Source organism: Coregonus clupeaformis, chromosome 23 (genome assembly GCF_020615455.1).
Source record: "Coregonus clupeaformis isolate EN_2021a chromosome 23, ASM2061545v1, whole genome shotgun sequence".
Lineage (NCBI taxonomy): Eukaryota > Metazoa > Chordata > Actinopteri > Salmoniformes > Salmonidae > Coregonus > Coregonus clupeaformis.
Genome location: NC_059214.1, coordinates 16,512,748 through 16,540,199, shown reverse-complemented (window position 1 = coordinate 16,540,199; position 27,452 = coordinate 16,512,748). Strand labels below are relative to the sequence as shown.

At 42.6% G+C, this 27,452-nt stretch overlaps 1 protein-coding gene across 1 annotated transcript; it reads right to left on the bottom strand.

The window, feature by feature from the left end:
• Nucleotides 1-249: 249 nt before the first annotated feature.
• Nucleotides 250-20,224, bottom strand: LOC121536662 (solute carrier family 40 member 1-like). Its single transcript, XM_041844075.1, has 8 exons — nt 19,899-20,224; nt 19,683-19,750; nt 6,860-7,019; nt 6,509-6,624; nt 3,640-3,766; nt 2,604-2,849; nt 1,730-2,380; nt 250-1,378 (listed from the first exon to the last, which is right to left on the bottom strand). The coding sequence occupies exons 1-8, from the start codon at nt 19,930-19,932 to the stop codon at nt 1,056-1,058; spliced, it is 1,725 nt and encodes a 574-aa protein (XP_041700009.1). The 5' UTR covers nt 19,933-20,224; the 3' UTR covers nt 250-1,055.
• Between the last annotated feature and the right edge of the window lie 7,228 nt (nt 20,225-27,452).

The following is a 27,452-nucleotide window of genomic DNA, read 5'->3' as shown; positions in this document are numbered from 1 at the left end:
ATCTGTGGCATTGTGTTGTGTGACAAAACTGCACATTTTAGAGTGGCCTTTTATTGTCCCAAGCACAAGGTGCACCTGTGTAATGATCACACTGTTAAATCAGCTTCTTGATATGCCACAACTGTCAGGTGGATGGATTATCTTGGCAAAGGAGAAATGCTCACTAACAGGGATGAAAACAAATTTGTGCACAACATTTGAGAGAAATAAGCTTTTTGTGCATATGGAAAATGTCTGGGATATTTTATTTCAGCTCATGAAACATGGGACCAACACTTTACATGTTGCATTTATATTTTGATTCAGTATATCTATCTATCTACACTCCTTGAATAAATAATTTGCATAACCCTTATAACCATGTATTAAAGAGACTTTATCCCAGGCTCGTTAAGCAAAATAAGCAAGAACCTGTTTCTCACTGGTAAAACCGGTAATCTAAATCATTGTCAATTACTAAAGCTTAAGTAACTGAGTCTTTTGAAACACTAACATGAATGGCTATAGTAACAATGAACTACTGAGAAACAAATAGCTTCAATGTGGAAATGAAAATCCTATGGCTGATGCAGAGCTGTAATGAGATGCAAACAACACTAGAGCCACAGAACATCCTTGAGTAGTATGCAGCTGTAACCGTAGTAACTGCAAGCAATACCTGCATTTTTCCTCCCTCATTTACTGTAGCTCTAGCTGCAGCACCTTGAATAACAAAGCAGCTAGATTGAAATATTGGAAGTAGGGAGAAGAGATGTTTATTTGTGACACCTCTCTATAAGGCCTCATTCAAGCTGAGCTATTTGTCTGTGAGGGGCTGCTTCTCTGTGGCCGCACTACTCTTCCCCCTTCCGCAAAACGGCTAATGATATATCTACAATGGCAAAGGACGGCACATGCTTGGGTTAAGCACAAAAGTAGATACATTAGCGCTGTGGGGGCTACACGCAAGCATGTTTATTAGGTTGATAGCTAGCGGGCAGGAGGAGGAGGGGACAATAGTGTGCACTGCAGGCTGCAGGTAGAGCTGTTAGCAGGGACAGCGTCTCTTTAATGGGTTACACAATGGTGGGAAGCGAGGAGGGAGAGTCCGGGAGGGTCTGGGCCTTCTGCTCTGGCGAGCAGCAGAGGAAGAGGCGCCGCCCGAGGCTCTTGAAGGCAAACCTGAAGTACATTATGTGGCCCATGGCCACGAAGGAGACGGAGAGGATGACGAGAAGGCCGAAGGCCTCAGGGTTGGGCGCCAGAATCACCATGATGAAGTGCAACAGGTCCAGGAGGTAGTTCATGGAGTTCTGGACACCGTTAATCACCCCCCTCTCCGACTCGATCACATTCTCTTGGATGAGCTGGGTCACGGTTAAGTCAAAGGACCATAGACCTGCAGAGGGGAAAACAGCACAGCAGTCATTTAGATTGGCATTTTTACAGCCACATAAAAATGATATAGGAACAGACAATCATCGCTATGACTGTAATTATCAGCAGATATTGGAATCAAAGGTTGCCAATATTGCTCTGTGGAGACATTAACACCGGATCTGGAGCCGACTTCCCTCCAAGTGGTGGCTGGTGCCTGCCTTTTACAACAGGTTCATACTCTACAGAAGGCTGTGACATTGTGTTTTAGACTTCCTCAAACAATTAACTTCTGTGCCTACGTAACTGTTAACACATGACATAGCAGCACTCATCAAGCACTTTTCCCAGTGTGGACTTTTGAGTTACTCACCAATTCTAGCAGCAATAACCCCTGCAAACAGCAGGCTGACTGACAGGTAGGACTGCAGAGGCGGCAGTTCTTCAGCAGGCAGTGCGGTCGAACCGTTGACCAGCAGACCCTGATCATCGATGTTTAGCACGCTAACCGGGTGGTCGGCCTCTGGTAGGGTGCCGCTGTCCCCGGTCAGGTGGCTGTAGATGTCCTGGAAGGGCGAAACGCTGAGGTCGAAGGGGCTGCCCGGTGCGAAGACGGACGCCACGCACAGCATTAGGCAGGAGAGCTGCACCACACCCGAGATGAAGCCTGTGCGGATCAGGCCACACTTCTTGCGAACCCAGGTGAAGGCCACCGTGCCACAGATGCCTGACACAGCTGAGGCGCCCATCAGCAGGCTGAGCACAGAGCCGTTGAGGCCCTGGGTGTAGGCGTAGCCCGTGGTGATGCAGTCAAAGCCCAGCACCGTCATGTAGAGGAAGGACAGTGACATGCCTGCAAAAAATATGGACTGGTTGTAGTAGGCCACCCAGCCATCGCGGATGGTGCGCAGGGGCTCTGTTATCTGGTAGCAGCAGCCAGTCTTCTTGGGACAGTCGGCCTTGACGACAGCCGTCTCGTTCATGAGCTCGGAGCCCTCTACTGGGCCCTTGCCGCTTTCCAGGTCTGCAGACCACAGGAGGAAGAACAGACAGACATGAGTGACTGTTCTGGGGCCACAAGACTGTACACGGATCAGATCTCATCATTTATTCTTTCTCTAAGGGAGGGCCAGCCCAACAACAGATGTATATTTGGTTGACAATTTTATTTTGCAAGATCTTACAAGAACACTTATGTTCATTGACATTAAGACATGTCTGTCAGTGATGTTCATTGAGGACCATACCTTTCAGGGAGTTAAGTTGCTTCAGTTCCTGGTCATCTTCTTTTTTGCCAGCCTTCAAGGCCAGTGCCGGGGTTTTCTGGTAGACCTTCCATAGCAGACCGTACTCAAGGCACATAGAGCACAGGTTCCAGCCCGCAATAAAGCCACAGCCAATGAAGTTGGAGCCGAAAGCCATGATCTGGCCCACCAACATGGGCGCTAGAATGTTGGTCAGCTGGTCGATGATCCGCACTGTGGCGTTCATGTCTATTAAGAGCATAATTACATTATTGTCCATTGTCCACAGGAAAAGTAAATTCATATTTTACTTTACCCTGTCTAAGTTTGGGCGGTATACCGTATACCAGGGTATTTTGAAATACCGATGGTATGATTTTCAATACTGTGAAAAATAATAATTACATTTTTGGGGTTTGGGGCATCCTAAAGGTATGGTACAGGAACAGCATCTAGATACCGCCCAACCATAACCCTGTCTTAAGTTACATGTTTCCCTGAATTACAATATTTGCTGACAGAAGAAGTTCAAGGAGTCAAACATGGCTTCTAATTTTTATCTGCTTTCCTTATGACCTTATCTGAAAGGACTTGATTGACAGCTTTTAGTAGAGAAGATGCTTTAAGTGACTGTGACATGATAGGACACAGCCAAAGTGTTATTTTATGGTTTTTCCACTAATTCATGTCAGGGATTTTTATAGGTTTCCTGAAGGTTATACAGTGCAATACACTTCAGGTTAATTGACTTCACTGGTGCAGACAAGCAAAATGTAGCACACAGCTCTGGTCATTTGTTAACTGTTAGTATTTATGGCTTGTGAAACCATTTCTTTGAGATTAGCTGTGCGGAAATGATGCATTTTTACTGTATAATATCTGCTTTAAAGCCTTGGTGAACCCAGGTGAAACGGACAGTTATAAAATAAGAATTTGTGATTTAGCTTTGATTGGGTTCAAAGGTCACACCACTGCAAGGCGATAAAGGTCTTTTCACATGAGCCCTATTGATTTGGGCTGGTTTCCCATGGAGACTGACCTGCCAGTTTGCTGCTGTCCTGTCCAGCCACAACCACCACCCAGTCTCTTTGGATGGTAATTGACATGGCAGTACTGGCCAAATTAGCAATGTTGGCTATGGAGATGACCAGGATATAGCAGCATGTCTGAAAACCAAGAAAACTATACATTTTTGTTTGCTTTGGTAAAAAACAAAACATAAAAACATTTTTAAGGTGTGCAAATGTACTTTCTAAATGTACTCTCAAAAAACAACAATAATATTTTTGGCCTCAACATGTGTTCTTACACTCAACAACCATAATCCAGTGTGAGACTGAAATAAACAGGCCTGCTGTTTTTTTTTTTTGTACATTATAATTACAGCTGTTCTGACCAGGGGGATAGAGATGGACTGGCTCAACTGGCCAGGCAGCATTTCTCTCTCTCACATGACGGCCCTAGAAGAATCCGCTGACTACACAGTCATGAACAAGACACTCAATCTCCTGTTTCACCACCACCTCCAGAAACACACAAATACCAGAAAATGTACAGCACCCCCCTCCCCCTCCTTAAAATCCAAGGGCCCCTTCACAAATGCACGATTTGTCCCACAATACACTAACTACACCACGTGAGAGACACTTTGTTCATGATCATGATAGTGTAGCAGCCAGCAGATTGTAACACTCGCTATTGCAACAGTCTTCTTCTATCAACCATAAAACAAGGCACAGTTTTTCTTCCATGGGACAAAGACTTGCTGTAGAATGTAAATTACATTTGCTCATTTGGGTCTACATATTCCACCAAAAGAAAGAGCCTCTTCAAGAAGCCAAACACGTTTCCCGGCAAATCCTTGCGTAATCTTAAGAATCAAAAGATTTTCCCTTGATTTGATTTAGCAACTCAGGCAGGACACTGCTTCCCGTTATAAATCAGACATGTCGTAAAAAAACTGTGCGCATGAACAAGCATTAAAACTCTGCCTAGAAAACGCCCTTCATTCACCTTTTATGGTGACAATAACGCCCTTTATTTTATGTATAATTTGAAACTATTGGAATTAGGCCACGGCAGTTTCTATAAGAAAGAGCAATGTCAATTTTGATCACATTTCTGTAGAGGTGTAGGCAGAATGTTTTGATATTTTGCAGTGATTTTTTTCAAACTAAACATGCTTGCGGCCTTTATAGCGAGTGCCTTTCTGCACATTCTGCAAGATTGATTGTATATTCGAAACAATTTAAAAGTAGGCTAAATGCTACAGCCCACACTTCTATGCAAAAGACACATTGTTGTTCAATATTTAGTTTATCAAAAGATTAGTGAGTTTCTTTGTTCTGCCTTGGTATAGGCTCTGAGATTAAATAGTACAATGATGTTGCGCTCCTATTGCACACCAATACTGTAGCCTACCCATACTGTCAAATATTTTATATAAGCTACTGGTCTATTTACTCTGTTCGCAGAATGAAAAAATTAAAAATGAACTGTTTCTGGCTAAGGATTATGTCCGTTTCTATAGAAGAAAACAATGGCAAATTGTTGTGGACCTGTCAGCAGAACGTTTGAAATCAACAATGTTTTGCATCGACTTTTCCCCAGCCTAAATATGATGTACTGCCCTTGAATTCTGAAACGTCTAAAAAATATTAATAATAATAATAATAATACAGTACTAACAGTAGCATACATAGGCCTACTTCAATGTAAAATACCTGTTAAATTCGACTGTATATTGTAAACCGCGCTGCATTTTGGGATTGCAAAACGTGAAATACACATAGCCTAGGCTACTAGGTCCAATTAAATGAGAGATGCGCATGGTAATTTCTTGTCTGGCTACGTCGGGAATGTGAACACATCACGGCCAGAAAAAGTGAGGAATATACTCTGCAATGATTATGAAAATAAAATAAATAGGAAAAAGATTCCTATGTCTAAGATTCTAAAAATAAAACTGATTTTCGCTCTTCTCACTAATGGCAAATGGCTGCATTCTTGTTAACATGTTTTCCTGTTTTTTATGAATAAGCTTTTCATCATATCCCCCATTTGCACAATATACTTACCTGCCAGGTTGCAATACAATATTTAAACCACTAGCAGATGTGGTATGCATGGTCTAGAGTTTGCAGGGAGTTAAGCACATTCTCACTTCAAGATACATTTTTATAAATGACAACATTTGCATAAAAACTGGCGCATGCACATTTTGGGGTATATTTTGTATGTACGCCCGGTTTATAAATGAGGCCCATGTCCCTTTTGAGCTACAGTCATGACAATATGTACATACATGCATCTCCTCATGAGTAACAAGTTTCCCATAAGGATCTTTAAGCTCTGCCCATTTACAAAAGGTGAACATTTTGAAAGGGTGTGTAGACTATCTATAGGCACTGTCATTCCATACAGATGCAGTTGACAATTAAAGGAAAACTCCCCCCCAAAACTATCTTTTGGTTTTTGTTTCATTAGTCCATTGTTGATATATTCCCAAAATGTTTTGCATGTCAGCAATCAAGTTTCAAGAGATATAACTTTCAAAATACAGAAATACAGCCAGTGTGATGTTGACAATGTTTTTTTTTTCTCTTTCGCATTAATCCACGTAACATAAATTTGAATAATATTCCTAATTGGCCTAAGGAGGGGGCGCTGCATCATTCATGGGGGACGAATGTTCAATGTGTAGGCTAGGCTACTGTCCAGAGGCTGAAATGATATGTAAAGGTTGTTGAAATTACATACTGGATTTCACATCATAGTAGACTTAGGTCAGAACATTGTACTTGTCAAATGGGTAAATGCTTTCGCTGCAAATAACCATTCAGTTATCAGTTTAAAATGACCACTTAATGATCATAACAGTATGAAAAGTCTAGGAAATGCAATCTTACCAGAACCCATCCATTGTATAACTCTGCAATTTGTTCTTTGAACTGGAAAACCACCATCAAGAGGATCCCACACAGTATGACAGCAAAGTTCTGGACAACCAGCGAAGTCTGGGCCACTATCAGATTAGAGGATAAGCATTAGAGACATAGGGTTGGTGGTCACAAACAATTGATTTCTGTCTGAGTAAATCACTCAATGGGTTCTTTGAATGGTATCGAATAGAGAATAATCCCAAACATTTTAAATGAATGATCAAGTCATGTTTTGACTATGTATATTGTTCATTCCTGTTCAGTGTATTCAGTTCTGTTCAGACACACTGTAGAGTAAGCCTACTTATGGCTGCATACCTTTGAGTCTGGGGTTTTTATCCACCCAGTCACCGATAATGGCTCCGAGCAGCAGGACTGACCCCGCCACCACCAGTCCGTACACAGCCGTGAGCAGGAGGCTGTTGCCATACAGCCCCACCAGAAATACGGCTACAGCGAAGTTCCACATACGATCGCCCTACAAAGACATGCATGTTAACTTTTGTTGTATCAGCCAGCTGTTAAAATGCACTGCACACTAGGCTATAGACGATGAATGATGCTTGCAGAAACATGATCCTTGTCTACTACTAAGCAGGGCCGGTGCCAGAACGAATCAGTTGGACGGGCATTTGATTTCAATAGGGGGCACTTTTTTAAAATGGGTTTTATAGTAGATACATGTAATTTAAATGTAAAAGTCTATTACCTTTTAAATGTGGCATGAACACTTTTTTTAAATGACTTCATAATTTCTCAATCAGAGTTTGTATCGACTGGCTCCCGAGTGGCGCAGCGGTCTAAGGCACTGCATCTCAGTGCTAGAGGTGTCACTACAGACCCTGGTTTGATTCCAGGCTGTATCACAATCCGGCTGTGATTGGGAGGCGCACAATTGGCCCAGCGTCGTCCAGGTTTGGCTGGTGTAGGCCGTCATTGTAAATAAGAATTTGTTCCTAACCGACTTGCCTAGTTAAATAAAGGTTAAAATAAATAATGTAGCCTATTGAATATCATTGTAGAATAGGCCTATGCATAAAATCCATCCTCCAATTGCAACGCCTGTCTATGCACACACATATTGTCTCAAGAACATTTTATATTTTTAATACCCTCAAACACCAAGTTAGGCATATCTCATTTTAAAATAGGCCATCATCACTGTCAATTGCGAATGATAATTATTCACGTTTTACCGGTGAAATGTCCAAGCTGCATGCCAATCATTTGATCTCAATCAGTTTAATTGGAATATGCATTTAGATTATCTTGAATTACTGTTTTGTGAGCGACTTAAAGCAGATGGTGTTAACAAACTATTAGCCTTTCTTGTAGACCTTCCTCTGTATCCGCTGATAAAGCCACTTTCTATCACTCTAAATGTCAAGCTTCTACCGCTAACCCTAGGAAACTCTTTTCCACCTTCTTAATCCTCCACCCCCTCCCTCCTTTCTCTCTGCGGACGACTTTTGTCAACCACTTTGAAAAGAAGGTTGACGACATCTGCTCCTCATTCACTCAGCCTATTGAGTTCACTGGTCCCACTCACACAGAACTACCCTATGCCTTGACCTCTTTCTCCCCTCTCTCTCCAGATGAAATCCGGCAACTAGTAAGGTCCGGCTGCACGACAACCTGCCAGTTCGACCCCATCCCCTCCTCCAGACCATCTCTGGAGACCTTCTCCCATTCCTCATCAACTAATCCCTGACCACTGTCGCTCCCCTCCTCAAGAAACCAACACTCGACCCCTCTGACATAAAAAACTCCAGACTGGTATCCCTTCTTTCTTTTCTTTCCAAAACACTTGAGCGTACTGTCTCTGATCAACTCTCTCGCTATCTCTCAGAACAATCTTCTTGACCCTAACCAGTCAGGCTTCAAGACGGGTCACTCAGCCGAGACTGCTCTCCTCTGTGTCACGGAGGCTCTCCGCACTGCCAAAGCTGACTCTCACTCCTCTGTTGTCATCCTCCTAGATTTACCCGCTGCCTTCGACACCGTGAACCATCAGTTCCTCCTCTCCACTCTCTCAGGGCTGGGCGTCCCAGGCTCTGCACACTCTTGGATTGCATCCTACCTGGCAGGCCGGTCCTACCAGGTGACGTGGAGAGGATCTGTGTCTGCACTAGGCTAGGGCGGTATACCGTATACTGGGGTATTTGGAAATAGCCACAGGTTGGTTTTTCAATACCATTTAATATTTGTATATATATATATACACACTACCGTTCAAAAGTTTGGGGTCACTTAGAAATGTCCTTGTTTTTGGCCATTAAAATAACATCAAATTGATCAGAAATACAGTGTAGACATGGTTAATGTTGTAAATGGCTATTGTAGCTGGAAACGGCTGATTTTTAATGGAATATCTACATTGGCGTACAGAGGCCCATTATCAGCAACCATCAGTCCTGTGTTCCAATGGCACGTTGTGTTTGCTAATCCAAGTTAATCATTTTAAAAGTCTAATTGATCAATAGAAAACCCTTTTGCAATCATGTTAGCACAGCTGAAAACTGTTGTGCTGATTAAAGAAGCAATAAAACTGGCCTTCTTGAGACTAGTTGAGTATCTGGAGCATCAGCAATTGTGGGTTCGATTACAGGATCAAAATGGCCAGAAACAAATAACTTTCTTCTGAAACTCATCAGTCTATTCTTGTTCTGAGAAATGAAGGCTATTCCATGCGAGAAATTGCCAAGAAACTGAAGATCTCTTACAACGCTGTGTACTACTCCCTTCACAGAACAGCGCAAACTGGCTCTAACCAGAATAGAAAGAGGAGTGGGAGGCCCTAGTGCACAACTGAGCAAGAGGACAAATACATTAGAGTGTCTAGTTTGAGAAACAAACGCCTCACAGGTCCTCAACTGGCAGCTTCATTAAATAGTACCCGCAAAACACCAGTCTCAATGTCAACAGTGAAGAGGCGACTCCGGGATGCTGACCTTCTAGGCAGAGTTGCAAAGAAAAAGCCATATCTCAGACTGGCCAATAAAAAGAAAAGATTAAGATGGGCAAAAGAACACAGACACTGGACAGAGGAAGATTGGAAAAAAATGTTATGGACAGATTAATCAAAGTTTGAGGTGTTCGGATCACAAAGAAGAACATTTGTGAGACGCAGACCAAATGAAAAGATGCTGGAGGAGTGCTTGATGCCATCTGTCAAGCATGGTGGAGGCAATGTGATGGTCTGGGGGTGCTTTGGTGGTGGTAAAGTGGGAGATTTGTACAGGGTAAAAGGGATCTTGAAGAAGGAAGGCTATCACTCCATTTTGCAACGCCATGCCATACGCTGTGGACGGCGCTTGATTGGAGCCAATTTCCTCCTACAACAGGACAATGACCCAAAGCACAGCATCAAACTATGCAATAACTATTTAGGGAAGAAGCAGTCAGCTGGTATTCTGTCTATAATGGAGTGGCCAGCACAGTCACCGGATCTCAACCCTATTGAGCTGTTGTGGGAGCGGCTTGACCGTATGGTACGTAAGAAGTGCCCATCAAGCCAATCCAACTTGTGGGAGGTGCTTCAGGAAGCATGGGGTGAAATCTCTTCAGATTACCTCAACAAACTGACAACTAGAATGCCAAAGGTCTGCAAGGCTGTAATTGCTGCACATGGAGGATTCTTTGAGGACACAATTATAATTTCAATTAAAAATCATTATTTCTAACCATGCATTTTGCTATATTTCCTATTCAAACTCATTTCATGTATGTTTTCATGGAAAACAAGGACATTTCTAAGTGACCCCAAACTTTTGAACGGTAGTGTGTATATATATATATATATATATATATATATATATATATATATATATATATATATATACACTGCTCAAAAAAATAAAGGGAACACTTAAACAACACAATGTAACTCCAAGTCAATCACACTTCTGTGAAATCAAACTGTCCACTTAGGAAGCAACACTGATTGACAATACATTTCACATGCTGTTGTGCAAATGGAATAGACAACCGGTGGAAATTATAGGCAATTAGCAAGACACCCCCAATAAAGGACTGGTTTTGCAGGTGGTGACCACAGACCACTTCTCAGTTCCTATGCTTCCTGGCTGATGTTTTGGTCACTTTTGAATGCTGGCGGTGCTTTCACTCTAGTGGTAGCATGAGACGGAGTCTACAACCCACACAAGTGGTTCAGGTAGTGCAGCTCATCCAGGATGGCACATCAATGCGAGCTGTGGCAAGAAGGTTTGCTGTGTCTGTCAGCGTAGTGTCCAGAGCATGGAGGCGCTACCAGGAGACAGGCCAGTACATCAGGAGACGTGGAGGAGGCCGTAGGAGGGCAACAACCCAGCAGCAGGACTGCTACCTCCGCCTTTGTGCAAGGAGGAGCAGGAGGAGCACTGCCAGAGCCCTGCAAAATGACCTCCAGCAGGCCACAAATGTGCATGTGTCTGCTCAAACGGTCAGAAACAGACTCCATGAGGGTGGTATGAGGGCCCGACGTCCACAGGTGGGGGTTGTGCCTACAGCCCAACACCGTGCAGGACGTTTGGCATTTGCCAGGGAACACCAAGATTGGCAAATTCGCCACTGGCGCCCTGTGCTCTTCACAGATGAAAGCAGGTTCACACTGAGCACATGTGACAGATGTGACAGAGTCTGGAGACGCCGTGGAGAACGTTCTGCTGCCTGCAACATCCTCCAGCATGACCGGTTTGGCGGTGGGTCAGTCATGGTGTGGGGTGGCATTTCTTTGGGGGGCCGCACAGCCCTCCATGTGCTCGCCAGAGGTAGCCTGACTGCCATTAGGTACCGAGATGAGATCCTCAGACCCCTTGTGAGACCATATGCTGGTGCGGTTGGCCCTGGGTTCCTCCTAATGCAAGACAATGCTAGACCTCATGTGGCTGGAGTGTGTCAGCAGTTCCTGCAAGAGGAAGGCATTGATGCTATGGACTGGCTCACCCGTTCCCCAGACCTGAATCCAATTGAGCACATCTGGGACATCATGTCTCGCTCCATCCACCAACGCCACGTTGCACCACAGACTATCCAGGAGTTGGCGGATGCTTTAGTCCAGGTCTGGGAGGAGATCCCTCAGGAGACCATCCGCCACCTCATCAGGAGCATGCCCAGGCGTTGTAGGGAGGTCATACAGGCACATGGAGGCCACACACACTACTGAGCCTCATTTTGACTTGTTTTAAGGATATTACATCAAAGTTGGATCAGCCTGTAGTGTGGTTTTCCACTTTAATTTTGAGGGTGACTCCAAATCCAGACCTCCATGGGTTGATAAATTTGATTTCCATTGATAATTTTTGTGTGATTTTGTTGTCAGCACATTCAACTATGTAAAGAAACAAGTATTTAATAAGATTATTTCATTCATTCAGATCTAGGATGTGTTATTTTAGTGTTCCCTTTATTTTTTTGAGCAGTGTGTATATATATATATATTTATATTTTTTCCCCCCAATTTCGTGATATCCAATTGGTAGTTACAGTCTTGTCCCATCGCTGCAACTCCCCTACGGACTCGGGAGAGGCGAAGGATGAGAGCCATGCGTCCTCCAAAACACGACCCTGCCATGCTGCACTGCTTCTTGACACACTGCTTGCTTAACCCAGAAGCCAGCCACACCAATGTGTTGGAGGAAACACAGTCAGCTTGCAGGCGCCCGGCCCGCCACATGAAGCCGCTAGAGCGCAATGGGACAAGGAAATCCCGGCTGGCTAAACCCTCCCCTAACCCAGACGACACTGAGCAAATTGTGCGCCGTCTCATGGGTCTCCCCAGTCACAGCAGGCTCGAACCTGGGTCTGTAGTAACACCTCAAACACTGCGATGCAGTGCCTTAGACCGCTGCGCCACTCGGGAGGCTAATATTTGTACTTTTTAAGTAAATACCTGCAGATTGCGTTCTTCATTTCACCTGTCACATTATTTTACATTATGAAGCTTACTGTAGTTCCCCTGAACAGTTCAGCCAGTCACGTGTTTGTTTGTAAATAGCACAATGGGAGAAAGTTTACTTCTGGCTGCCAGCCAAATAGCGTTGCACTTCTGTTGTCATCTGATGAAAATGAAGCTATTTTCTGCCGAATGCATTGCACTAATGTATTTTCTGTCAAGGAAAACTATAGTTGCACGTCCCTGATCACTGTATTGAATGAGCTTTTTGCAAAAACAATGCATGGCCATCATATTTCTAATGTTCATCATAGAAATAATGTAGGAAGCTACATTTCCTAATGTTTTGCTTAAAGTTAATCTTGCATTTTACCGGAGAGAAGTTGGCTGGCTACACCGAGAAAATAATGCCCTTTCGTGAATTCTCATCCAAGTGGAGAAGTGCAACTGAAGCACAAAATTAGTCTGATGCCAAAATTACAATAAGAAGCATTTTACATCTGCATTTACAAAACGCAGCAAGATATTTCTTATGCGTTTTATCTTTCTTCCTGCGTGAAAAACGCAGAATTCTGCGTTAACCCGACCCCTAAATTGAACTTGCTAGTTAATCTAGAACTTGCTAGTTAGCTTTCCGCTGTGTTTGAGAAGTCAAAGCCCTTTGGATTAGTTATTTGTACAGCTGCCACTATCTTGATTTCCTTGTGTTTCTTCTCCTCTCCGTTCTCGGCCCATCTTCTCCTCCTCCCTCTTCTCCAAGCAGAGCAGGCAGGCCATTGCCTTAGCGACTCCAGACTCCACACAGACACAGCGTGTAGCCTACACATGCTGCTCCAGAGTCAGTACTGTTCTTCCTTCAGAAAAGCATGCATCAAAACTTAGTTCATTTCCACAATGTCTCTCGTTCACATTCGCTTGTAAATGTCCAAACTCACCAAAAATGACATTCGGCTGTATATATGTATAACTTTATGAGCTGGATTGCCTATCTTTGGAATTTGTTTACTTTCGTTTGCACTTGTTAGCATATTCGCTAGCAGCCTCTATGCAAATTTGCTATTACTTCTGCTAATTTTGTTAGCATTCTGGTATTAGACGCCCAATGGCCTTTTTTTGGCGCCCCCTCGTGTACTAAGCCGGTAATACCATATATCCCGGTATGAGAGAAGGACGGTATGACGACATGAAAATCTAGATACCGCCCAATCCTAGTCTGCACCACATGGTCTCACTACTGGGCTCGATTCTAGGCCCTCTCCTCTTCTCCTATACACCAAGTCACTCGGCTCCGTCATATCCTCACATTGTCTCGCCTATCATTGCCATGCGGATGGCACTCAATTACTTTTCTTCTTCACCCCCTTCTGACACCCAGGTGCCGACATGCATCTCTGCGTGCCTGGCAGATATCTCAGCTTGGATGTCGGCCCACCCCCCCAAGCTCAACCTCGACAAGACGGAGCTGCTCTTCCTCCGGGAAAGGGCTGCCCGCTCCAAGAACTCTCCATCAACACGACAGTGTCCCCCTCCCAGAGCGCAAAGCACCTTGGCGTGACCCTGGACAACACCCTGTCGTTCTCTGCAAACATCAAAGCAGTGACTCACTCCTGCAGGTCCATGCTCTACAACATCAGTAGAGTACGACCCTACATGAAGAGGCACAGATCCTAATCCAGGCACTTGTCATCTCCCGTCTGGACTAATGCAACTCGCTGTTGGCTGGGCTCCCCGTTTGTGCCATCAAACCCCTGCAACTTATCTAGAACGCTGCAGCCTGTCTGGTGTTCAACCTTCCCAAGTTCTCCCATGTCACCCCTCTCCTCCGCACACTCCAATGGCTTCCAGTTGAAGCTGGTATCCACTACAAGACCATGGTACTTGTCTACGGAGCAGCAAGAGGAACTGCCCCTCCCTACCTTAAGGCTATGCTCAAACCCTACACCCCAACCTGAGTACTCCGTTCTGCCACTTCAGGTTTCATGGCCCACCCACGCCTACAGGAGGGCAGCTCCTGCTCAGCCCAGTCCAAGCTCTTCTCTGTCCTGGCACCCCAATGGTGGAACCAGCTTCCCCCTAAAGCTAGGACAGTAGAGTCCCTGCCCATCTTCCAAACACATCTGAAACCCTACCTCTTCAAAGAGTACATTAAATAATCCCACAGCACCCCCCCTCGCACCCCCAACCCCTTTCGTGAACAATCTTTACTCTTACCCCCCTACTAGCACTGAATTTGCTGATTGCTACTTTATTGAGGAAAAATGCACTTACTATGACTGAGATATTTAGTTGTCCCACCTAGCTATCTTAAGATGAATGCACTAACTAAGTCGTTCTGGATAAGAGGGTCTGCTAAATGACTAAAATGTCAAATGTAGGCTTATTCTGTTTCAATCAAAGCATATATTTAATGCCTAGTGAAGCGCGCTGTTGCGTTTTGGCTGCATGAGGGGAGAAAATGTACTATTCAGCTTCAGATAAGAAATTACTAAGGATGTGTTTTTGGTGTAACATATAGGCCTACTATGTTACAGTATATGCTATTATATTCGGTTCTGTTATGTAAAATACGAATTAATCGTGGTATCTTGCGAGACATTGATTCAGCTTTGATCTAACTTTACTAAACAAGCACCAATGTGAGAAGTGATAATCTTCTATTTGTAATAATAATAATAATAATAATAATAATAAAGTGATGAGTTGGACTACTACTTATTTTAAGCGATTTAAGCGTCCTTCGAAATCATGGTGCTGAAAGGACAGCTCCTTAACCAAGTGGTCACATATTGTTTTGGGTTCCAGTGCGCAAGAGGGGGTCCGTGGAGTTTTATGAACATCAAGGCAGACGCGGTGAATTTGGATCCTAGATCTCGTTGGTGGATCAGTTTGTCTGCATATGCATTAGAGGTGGTACATTTCTGTAAGCTAAGCACTCGGACAGTAGGACGAGTTCAAGTGCGTCGTACATGAGCCCAAACTGTTTTGAGGACAGCCATTTTAGCAACCCCTGGTAGAGTTTTTTGTCTGTGGCTGTTCTTGTTACAGCTCGAAGTGTTCAAGTCTCCGACCGCCGGGCCTCTGCACACACGCATACAGTTAGGCCTAGTTATCATTCACGCCACTGCCAGAGAGAGAAGACTGAGAAGAAACCACCATTTACCTACCTATAGGCTGATATATCCTACATCTTTATTTAGTTTGTCATTCTATCGTTTTCATGGAATTTTAGTGGAAATTATACTCAACAAAACATGTAAAGTGTTGGTCCCATGTTTCATGAGCTGAAATAAAAGATCCCAGAATTTTTCCATACGCACAAAGCGTATTTCTCTCAAATGTTGTGTAATTTGTTTACAACCCTGTTCGTGAACATTTCTCCTTTCCCAAAATAATCTGTCCACCTGACAGGTGTGGCATATCAAGAAGCTGATTAAACAGCATGATCATTACACAGGTGCACCTTGTGCTGGGGACAATAAAAGGCCACTCTAAAATGTGCAGTTTTGTCACACAACACAATGCCACCGATGTCTCAAGTTGAGGGAGCATGCAATTGGCATGCTGACTGCAGGAATGTCCACCAGAGCTGTTGCCATAGAAAATAATGAAAAATGTTCTACCAATGTAATTTTAGAGAATTTGGCAGTATGTCCAACTGGCCACACAACCACAGACCACGTGTAACCACGCCAGCCTAGGACCTCCAAATCTGGCTTCTTCACCTGCGGGGTCGTCTGAGACCAGCCACCTGGACACCCGATGAAACTGAGGAGTATTTCTGTCTGTAATAAAGCCCTTTCGTGGGGAAAAACTGGGCCTGGCTCCCGAGTCATGTGAAATCCATAGAATAGGGCCTAATTTATTTATTTCAATTGACTGATTTCCTTATATGAACTGTAACTCAGTAACATCATTGAAATTGTTGCATTTCAGGAGATGGCTGCCGTTTTACGAACTCCTAACCAATTGTGCTATTGTGTGTGTTTCTTCGCGTTATTTGTAACTTATTTTGTACATAATGTTTCTGCCACCGTCTCTTATGAACAAAAAGAGCTTCTGGATATCAGGACAGCGATTACTCACTTCGTACTGGATGAAGATTTTTTCTTTAACGAGTCGGACGTGAAGGATTTACTTCAGACACCCGACAAGGCCCAAATCCCTGTCATTCGCATTAAGAAGAGACGGACATATCGGGGACATAGGTCGGGGTGCCTTGTAAGGATCTGACGGCAAGTGGGTAATCTGCCTCTACCATCAGTCCTATTAGCCAACGTACAATCATTGGATAATAAAATGGATGAGCTCCGATTTAACAATATCCTACCAACGGGACATTAAAAACTGTAATATTTTATGTTTCACCGAGTCGTAGCTGAATGACGACATCGATAACATACAGCTGTCGAGGTAGTCGGTGCATCGGCAAGATAGAACAGCTGCCTCCGGTAAGACAAGGGGTGCTGGTCTGTGTATATTTGTAAATAACAGCTGGTGCATGAAATCTAATATTAAGGAAGTCTCAAGGTTTTGCTCGCCTGAGGTAGAGTATCTCATGATAAGCTGTCGACCACACTATTTACCAAGAGAGTTTTCATCTATATTTTTCATAGCTGTCTATTTACCACCACAAACCGATGCTGCCACTAAGACCGCACTCAACAAGCTGTATAAGGCCATAAGCAAACAAGAAAATGCTCATCCAGAGGTGGCGCTCCTAGTGGCAGGGGACTTAAATCAGTTTTACCTAATTTCTACCAGCATGTTAAATGTGCAACCAGAGGAAAAAAAAACTATAGTCCACCTTTACTCCACACACAGAGACGTGTACAAAGCTCTCCCTCGCCCTCCATTTGGCAAATCTGACCATAATTCTATCCTCCAGATTCCTGCTTACAAGTAAAAACTAAAGCAGAGTACCAGTGACTCGCTCAATACAGAAGTGGTCACACGACACAGATGCTAAGCTACAGGACTGTTTTGCTAACACAGACTGGAATATGTTCCGGGATTCTTCCGATGGCAGTGAGGAGTACACCACATCAGTCACTGGCTTCATCAATAAGTGCATCGATGACGTCGTCCCCACAATGACCGTACGTACATACCCCAACCAGAAGCCATGGATTACAGGCAACATCCGCACTGAGCTAAAGGGTAGAGCTGCCACTTTCAAGGAGCGGGACTCTAACCCGGACGCTTATAAGAAATCCCGCTATGCCCTCCGACGAACCATCAAACAGGCAAAGCGTCAATAGAGGACTAAGATTGAATCGTACTACACCGGCTCCGACGCTCATCGGAGGTTGCAGGGCTTGCAAACTATTACGGACTACAAAGGGAAGCACAGCCGCGAGCTGCCCAGTGACACGAGCCTACCAGACGAGCTCAATTAATTATATGCTTGCTTCGAGGCAAGCAACACTGAAGCATGCATGAGAGCATCAGCTGTTCCGGACGACTGTGTGATCACGCTCTCTGTAGCCAATGTGAGTAAGACCTTTAAACAGGTCAACATTCACAAGGCCGCAGGGCCAGACGGATTACCAGGACGTGTACTCGAGCATGCGCTGACACACTGGCAAGTGTCTTCACTGACATTTTCAACCTGTCCCTGACTGAGTCTAATACCAACATGTTTCAAGCAGACCACCATAGTCCCTGTGCCCAAGAACACTAAGGTAACCTGCCTAAATGACTACCGACCCGTAGCACTCACTTCTGTAGCCATGAAGTGCTTTGAAAGGCTGGTCATGGCTCACATCAACACCATTATCCCAGAAACCCTAGACCCACTCCAATTTGCATACCGCCCCAACAGATGATGCTATCTCTATTGCACTCCACACTGCCCTTTCCCACCTGGACCTCTTAACAGCTTCTACCGCCAAGCCATAAGACTCCTGAACAGCTAATCAAATGGCTACCCCCCCCCCCCCACCCCTCTTTTTACGCTGCTGCTACTCTCTGTTAATTATCTATGCATAGTCACTTTACCTCCACCACATGTACATATTACCTCAATTACCTCGACTAACCTGTGCACCCCACACATTGACTCTGTACCGGTACCCTCTTTATATAGCCTCCTTGTTATTTTACTGCTGCTCTTTAATTATTTGTTATTTTTCTATTTTTCTTATGATTATTTTTTACTTATCTATTTTTGACTTATTTTTCTTAAAACTGCATTGTTGGTTAAGGGCTTGTAAGTAAGCATTTCACTGTTGTATTCGGCGCATGTGACAAATACAATTTGATTTGATTTGTTTATAGTTTTGTTCAGTATAGAATTTATCTGAATTAATTTTCCAGAAATATTTTCACCAGCTCCATGTATTCTCAAATTGATAACAAGTGAGGGAACACCGGCTGTGTTGCTCCCCCGCGCTAAGGCAGCACTACATCCCTGTTCAATTAGCAAGTGGCTGAAACGATGTCACTGGAGAAAGCATCCGAGCGAACAGCGCCCCTCTGTGTAACTATATGTATACCATGTATCTGATGCTGTCTGGCCAAAAATAAGTATGACATGCCAGACAGCATTAGATACATGGGCTACCAAGCTGGTCTCAGAGCATTTCGTATTATTTTGTTCCTAAATCCGAGAAACTCCATTTTTTGTATGATATGTTACGTTACGTTTCGTATGGAATAATTTTCATTTACTATGTTGCGTCTAGTCTATCAGACCAGGCTGGGGCTACACATACTGTTTCGCTCACTCAGATGCTTCTGAGATTGATACGTCTTTCTGTCGGCGCGCATCTCGGTCAAATAAATTATCAATATTTAAATATTTTATCTGGATGGGCAAGGAGGTACGGTAGGGCGGCCCAGGCCCCCTAAGCCCGCCCATAATGCCGACCTTGCTAGTGAGCCTAAAGTGATCATACCCTATATAAATTAATAATGGTCTACTGTCAAGGACTGTTACACAAAATAAACATTACTTAAACAAACGCATGCACCTGATTTAGAAATACCATGACAGAACAACTATTGTATACATAGACCATTACACACTATATCGAACCATCCATGGGTCCACTGATCAACAATCTTTTCATCAACAATTTTTGTCAAACCAGACTAAGCGCACGCAAGATGCGCCCAATTGGATGGGAAATAGCCTATACTTGTGTACCTATTCTTAAACATAAATAGGCTACAACATTTTGTCAAATGGCTCACCTACACCTTATTTTACTTTAAATGGTTTCTCTTGGCTATTTTCGTTTCACTTACCCATGTCGAGAGGCCATGTCCCAGGTAAATAAGGAACTTTGGTGATGTGAAGAACTCTTGGACAGATTCTGCAAGGAAAAGTATGTTTACGATTCGTTGTAATTGATATCATATGGCCACCTGTGTGGTCAATAGATCGGCAGCCATAATTTCTTGATCAAATATTCCATTCGAATGAGTCCTTGTAAAATAACTGAAAACATAAAATGTACCTACCACAGCAACGTTTCTTAGATCCAGCGTTATCCATTGTAATATTTTGGTCGAAATAATTAGGTCAATATTTATTTCCCTTTGTAAAACAAGGCTATCGATGCGGGAGACCCTCTGTGCATTAAATGTTCGGCAAACGCACGCTAAAGCTCCCCTTTCTCCTTTCCAAACTTAGCTATCACTGTAGCTGAAGTTGGAAAGATATATCTTAGCCGAAAATCCTTGTTAGTTCAAATGCAAAACAATAAAATCTCCTGAACAGCTCCAGCAGCCTTCTCTCGTCTTTTCTGCACTGCCAACCGTGTCTATGTCACTGGTCAATATACAGTAGCCCGAAGGATACGTCACAGTCACGTGACTCAAGCCTCACAGCCTATACAGATGCATTCAAAACAAACAAAACAAAGCCCTTGTGGCCAACTATTATTTACTATGCATTGTTGCAATAGATCTGACATTATCCATGGTTTTGGTGGTTGTTAGAATGTTATTCATTCTATAATAACTGCTTATATCGGGAGGAGGGGGGTGATACAGAAGTATAGTTCCAGGTAGTTAGTGACTATGTATGTAATGTTTTTATTTATGTATTGCAGGGGCAAGTGTTACTGATGTGGACTACCCCAGATAAATGAATAAAGTTAAATGCACAGTAGGCTACAATGTATCTATGTGTTTACCTGTCAGGAAGAAAACAGACAAAAAGATGATGAACAATCAATTGCATCCTCATGACTAACATAAGCCTACAGTGACAGTTGTCATGTTGTGTAGCATATGTAAGTAGTTTATATGGAGTGTTAAAAACAGCCCTGCATGTTTCTGTTCTATGCATGTATGCGTATAAAGTTGGTCAGTATGTAAAAGCAGCAATAGTGGCCTAGACAGAACCTATATTCACTCCAAGAACACTATCACCTTTTGTCCAGGCAATCTCAAAGTCACAAACTGATGATTTTAGTCAAGATGACATATTCTGTGGGGTTATTCTGCAGTCTATGGTCATAAACTGATTATATTGTCAAGATTTCCTGGAAACCACATTGCTGATAAGCACTAGCCAATCACAGGGATAGAGGGTAATCAATCCAGACCCTTTCATCTTCGAGAAGAGTTCAGAAATACGCTGAGTGGCAGATCTGTCGTCCCACAGTCTTCTGTTTTATGATTGATTTCCTACTTGGAAAGAAGTGGAGGGCTCTCAACCAATGTGAGTCGCGGTCCAACTCAAAACATTTTTATTTCAATGATTTTCTATTTGGAAAAGGATTCAGCTCCGGATGGCTTATCTCCACCTTAAGACTGAATCCCATTATAGTCTAGTTGAATTGAAAAAAAATAAACATGCATTATGCCTACTGTAAATTATTGATGTACTATTGTATGTGAAAATACTTCAAGAAGTTGAGTTTTGAGTTGTAGAAAACGTTGAGGCTGGTCAGTATATACAGTGGCTTGCGAAAGTATTCACCCCCCTTGGCATTTTTCCGATTTTGTTGCCTTACAACCTGGAATTAAAATTGATTTTTGGGGGGTTTGTATCATTTGATTTACACAACATGCCTACCACTTTGAATATGCAATTTTTTTATTGTGAAACAAACAAGAAATAAGATTTAAAAAACAGAAAACTTGAGCGTGCATAACTATTCACCCCCCCAAAGTCAATACTTTGTAGAGCCACCTTTTGCAGCAATTACAGCTGCAAGTCTCTTGGTGTATATCTCTATAAGCTTGGCACATCTAGCCACTAGTTTCCCAGTCCCTGCCGATGAAAAACATCCCCACAGCATGATGCTGCCACCACCATGCTTCACTGTGGGGATGGTGTTCTCGTCGTGATGAGAGGTGTTGGGTTTGCGCCAGACATAGCATTTTCCTTGATGGCCAAAAAGCTCAATTTTAGTCTCATCTGACCAGAGTATGTTCTTCCATATGTTTGGGGAGTCTCCCACATGGCTTTTGGCGAACACCAAACGTGTTTGCTTATTTTTTTCTTTAAGCAATGTCTTTTTTCTGGCCACGCTTCCGTAAAGCCCAGCTCTGTGGAGTGTACGGCTTAAAGTGGTCCTATCGACAGATACTACAATCTCTGCTGTGGAGCTTTGTAGCTCCTTCAGGGTTATCTTTGGTCTCTTTGTTACCTTTGATGAATGCCCTCCTTGCCTGGTCCGTGAGTTTTGGTGGGCGGCCCTCTTTTGGCAGGTTTGTTGTGGTGCCATGTTCTTTCCATTTTTTAATAATGGATGTAATGGTGCTCCGTGGAATGTTCAAGTTTCTGATATTTTTTTATAACGGATATTTTTTTATAACTCAACCCTGATCTGTACTTCTCCACAACTTTGTCCCTGAGCTGTTTGGAGAGCTCCTTGGTCTTCATGGTGCCGCTTGCTTGGTGGTGCCCCTTGCTTAGTGGTGTTGAAGACTGGGGCCTTTCCGAACAGGTGTATATATACTGAGATCATGTGACAGGTCATGTGACAATTAGATTGCACGCAGGTGGACTTTATTGAACTAATTATGTGACTTCTGAAGGTAATTGGTTGCACCAGATCTTATTTAGGGGCTTCATAGCAAAGGGGGTGAATACATATGCACGCACCACTTTTCCGTTATTTATTTTTTAGCATTTTTTTAAACAAGTAATTTTTTTCATTTCACTTCACCAATGTGGACTATTTGGTGTATGTCCATTACATGAAATCCAAATAAAAATCCATTTAAAATCCAGGTTGTAATGCAACAAAATAGGAAAAACGCCAAGGGGGATGAATACTTTTGCAAGGCACTATACATCCTCAGTATGCATAAACGTATACATACTCAGGCTTTTTCTGTGACAATAGTTTCTTGTACTGTATCTATTTTTTTAACCTATATATGTAGTTCTACTGCTTGAGCTCCTGGTCCTCTTATAGAATATTAGCTCAAATGTATTTTGGAGCTCCTGCACCAAATACAAACAGTACCGGCATCCAAAATGAGTACCCGCCACCTATTTCAGTCCAAGTCAAGCACTGTGTATTTGTGACAGCCAGACTGTGCCAAACCATAAGAAACAAAGTGTGGCTGTCTCCCAATACTCTGTACATTTTGCAACACTGGCTATAAGTATGACGTGAACTCCATTATATACAGTCCAAAAGTCCATATGCTTTGGTCATAAAGTTTGCACAACATCGTTTTGGATCACCCTACATCATTTGAACTTATGGGTTTTTATATCGTCGTGCCTGCATAGAAATACAAAGTAATTTGTGGCACATTTCTGCATGATTGGGTGGACTGTTTCGGCATTCAACATTCAAACTGTTTGGCAAGACAGCAACAAGGGAGTTGGCAAAAGTCATATTGTAATATCACCGACATACAATCTCCAAAAGTTCTGAATAATCCTATAGTTTGGTCATATTGTTGTTTTGGTGTGATAATGTGTTACTACAAAGATATTTGGAAAAATGGCTGCTGTTTTATTGTCCCTAATAAGATCCAGATATATTGTCTATGAAATAGATCTGAGTGGAACATTTGCTGTGGTTTTTACAGGAGGAGTTGAAGTCAAAGGAATCAATGACTATGCAATTGTTTGTGCTTCACATTGTGTATCCTCTTAGTATTCCTGGCAGTCAGGTTTTACTCCACATACAGTACATCAGTCTACTTGTAAATACAACACCCAGTGTGTATATGGATGTAGTATAATGCTAATTTCATTTTCCTGATGCTGACCTGCTTTCTTTATAATTATGGCCCACAATTATGGCCTACTTTCTGAAAACAGCCCAATTCTCCTTGATGTTTTAATATGTAACTCTAATAGTATTCTTTGTAATTAAGAAAATCAGGATCTTGAAACTCAGCCTGTCATTGCTCCAATGGGAGACATTTTGATAGAGGGCCTAGACCTAGGTACTACGCAAATGCTGATCTGATGAAACTACTAAGGCAGTTCAGTCCTCTTATTTTCTTCAATAGTAACAGTATACAATGATACAAAACATTTGAGAGTCAGTTTATCAGTAATATCTTCCTCTCAACTTTCTTAAAAAGATGGCCTCCCTATCTCTCTTGCCATACTGTATACAATAACATACTTGGTTTTATCACATTTAGTAGCATGAGTAACATAACATTGTTTTTTCAGAAAGCTTCAAGTTTTCAATATAAGGTATTTATGGTCAAACACTTGGTTACATCTTTGACCACAAGTAACAAGTACGCTGCTCAGTCTCATTGTGTGGGGTATATAGGACTCCAACCTCACACTGTGTTTACAAGCAATTACTTGTGTGCTGTGTGGTCACAGTGGGCATCCCTCACATAGTTTGATCTACTCATGGTTAAGTCAGAAGGGGGAGAGATTTTACCTGGCCCTATTGAAGCGGTAAAAACATCTGACCTAGCCTTATTAGTGGGCTGTTATTGTCAGCTGGCTGAGGTGTATTTGATCAGTGGTCAGGCTTTTGCTGTGTCATTTTGTGGTCGCATGACTTGGAGGTACACCTCGCTGAGATCTTCTCCCAGGCTAGCAGTGGAACAACATCTCTGTTTACATCTAAATTTACACCCCTGGCAGGAACACAAAGAAATGATGACTTGTGAGTGTCTTCAAATGTTCTGCTTCATACTTCACAATCCACTCAGAGCAGGTTATTGTGACAAGAAAGAGTGACGTCAATATATTAATAAGCAAACTTTATTTTTTTCAATTTTCCCTCCCTCTCTTCATGTCTAAATGTTTGTAATTGGTGACCCGGGTAATGCATGTCTTATTCATTGCAGCCCTCGCTGTATAGTTCTATCCTTCCATCTGTTTTGAGTTGCTGAAGTTACATCTTAATATTTTACACCTATTCCACCATTTATGTTGGTTGAATGATGTGATCAGACAGCACTTGGAGTTAAACAGACAAGTCATCCTAACCTAACCTCTAATATAGGATATCTCCCCGGGAAATACAAAAACATACAAAAACATCAGAGTTCATCTGGCAGCAGACAAGTGAGGCCAAACTGTTTGTCTGTCACTTTACTGGCAGCTGAGAGTGTGGGTTGTGTGCAGGGGCGGACTGGCCATCTGGCATGTCGGGCAAATGCCAGATGGGCCTATCTAAATGGTGTATGTTTTTTTGCACAAAATTATCTGGCTAATAATGGGAGCCTCAAAGAAAATAAATTGCCAGTGTGGGGGCATCGAGAAACAAAATGGGCCGGTATGGGGGCCTCAAGGAAAATAATGGGCTGGTGTATTAGAAATGCAAGGGCCAATTTTTGGTCCCAGTCCACCCCTGGTTGCTTGCCTGACCTCTCATGCTTTTACATGTGGATCAAAATTAACATTTGTCTGTAGTAGAGCAAACAATCACAATCATCCATTTTTGAGTAAGCAGCACAGCAAAAGCAGACCACATTTTGCTGTTTGCACATAAGTTGACTTTGAACTAAGGGACCATTTACTTTAGTAAAATATGTCTAGTGAGATCTACAACTGCGAAAATAAATGAAACAGTTGAGTAAATGAGGGACACAAAGTATATTGAAAGCAGGTGCTTCCACACAGGTGTGGTTCCTGAGTTAATTAATATCCCATCATGCTTAGGGTCATGTATAAAATGCCCAGTTGCCCATTATTTTGGCTACCATGGCTAAAAAAAGAGATTTCAGTGACTTTGAAAGAGGGGTCTCAAGGAGCATACAGGATTTAAAGGGTGTGTGTGCATTAGTGGTGCACGGGTCAACTGTTTGTTCACCCGTACCTGCCCGCAATTATTAATAACCCCAACATTGCTAATAACCTATCCACAACCGCCCGATTATATGTGATTAAATTAAAATCTGAGGCCCGCACCCGACCCTAAACAACTAATATAGGAAATGGCTGTAGGCTACAGTCAGAGACGGCGGAACAATTTTTTTTGCCTGATTTAGATGTTTCTGCTTATAATTTCCTACATTTTGGTAGGCGATTTGTTAGTCAACTTGTCTAATTAGATACATGCAACTTCTCTTCTGTCATTATATGTTGCCCTAGAAGACTAAATAAACCCATGCTCACCAGGATAATGCTATAAATCGATAGAATGAATGCTTCAATCTAGTTGATATCGGTAAAGTTTTTTTCTGTCATCTCTGCTTTTTTTCGCGGTGGGAAGACGTTTAGGGACCGGGGAGAAAATGCAATAACAAAGAAAACGGGAACGATTTTCTGTGCAAAACTTAAAAATGTCCAGTTTGACCGCTTGTAAGGAAATGGAATGCTGTGAAAATGACCCAACATGTTTTCGGATTTCAGTCCGGCTTGGATGCATATTTTATGTGGTTGAAATACAATGCCTTCTGAAAGTATTCACATCCCTTTACTTTTTCCACATTTTGTTGTGTTATAGACTGAATTTAAAATGGATGAAATTGAGATTTTTTTGTCACTGGCCTACACACAATACCCCATAATGTCAAAGTGGAATTATATTTTTCAATTTCTTTTTTAAATGTATTACAAATGAAAAGCTCAAATGTCTTGAGTCAATAAGTATTCAACCCCTTTGTTATGGCAAGCCTAAATACCTTCAGGAGTAAACATTTGCTTAAGAAGTCACATAATAAGTTGCATGAACTCAGTAATAGTGGTTAAGATTATTTTTGAATGACTACCTCATCTCTGTACCCCACATATACAATTCTCTGTATGGTCCCTCAGTCGAGCAGTGAATTTCAAACACAGATTGAACCACAAAGACCAGGGAGGTTTTCCAGTGCCTCGCAAAGAAGGACATAATATTTGTAGATGGGTAAAAATTCAAAAGGTAGACATTGAATTTCCCTTTAAGAATGGTGAAGTTATAAATTACACTTGGGTGGCGTATCAATACATCCAGTCACTACAAAGATACAGGCGTCCCTCCTAACTCAGTTGCCGGAGAGGAAGGAAACCGCTCAGGGATTTCAGTTAAAGTTTAATGGCTGTGATAGCAGAAAACTGAGGATGGATCAACAACATTGTAGTTACTCCACAATACTAACCTAATTGACAGAGTGAAAAGAAGGAAGCCTGTACAGAATACAAATATTCCAAAACATGCATCCTGTTTGCAACAAGCCACTAATGTAATACTGCAAGAAATGTGGCAAAGCAATTAACTTTTTGTCCTGAATACAACGTTTTATGTTCAGGGCAAATCCAATACAACACATTATGGAGTACCACTCTCCATATTTTTAAGCATAGTGGTGGCTGCATCATGTTATGGGTATGCTTGTCATCATTAAGGACTGGGGAGTTTTTCAGTATAAAAAATAAATGGAATGGAGCTAAGCACAGGCAAAATCCTAGAGGAAAACCTGGTTCAGTCTGCTTTCCACCAGACACTGGGAGAAGAATTCACCTTTCAGCAGGACAATAACCTAAAACACAAGGCCGAATCTACACTGGAGTTGCTTACCAAGATGACAGGTAATATTCCTGAGTGGCCGAGTTACAGTTTTAACTTAAATCTACTTGAAAATCTATGGCAACTCCTGAAAATGGCTGTCTAGCAATGATCAACAACCAATTTGACA

Coding starts and splice junctions, on each gene's coding strand:
- LOC121536662 (XM_041844075.1), bottom strand. CDS start 19,932: ATGGATAACGCTGGATCTAAGAAACGTTGCTGTG. Junction 7,020..19,682: donor GACATGGCCTCTCGACATGG/GTAAGTGAAACG, acceptor ATGTCTTTGTAG/GGCGATCGTATGTGGAACTT. Junction 2,850..3,639: donor GGACAGCAGCAAACTGGCAG/GTCAGTCTCCAT, acceptor TGCTCTTAATAG/ACATGAACGCCACAGTGCGG.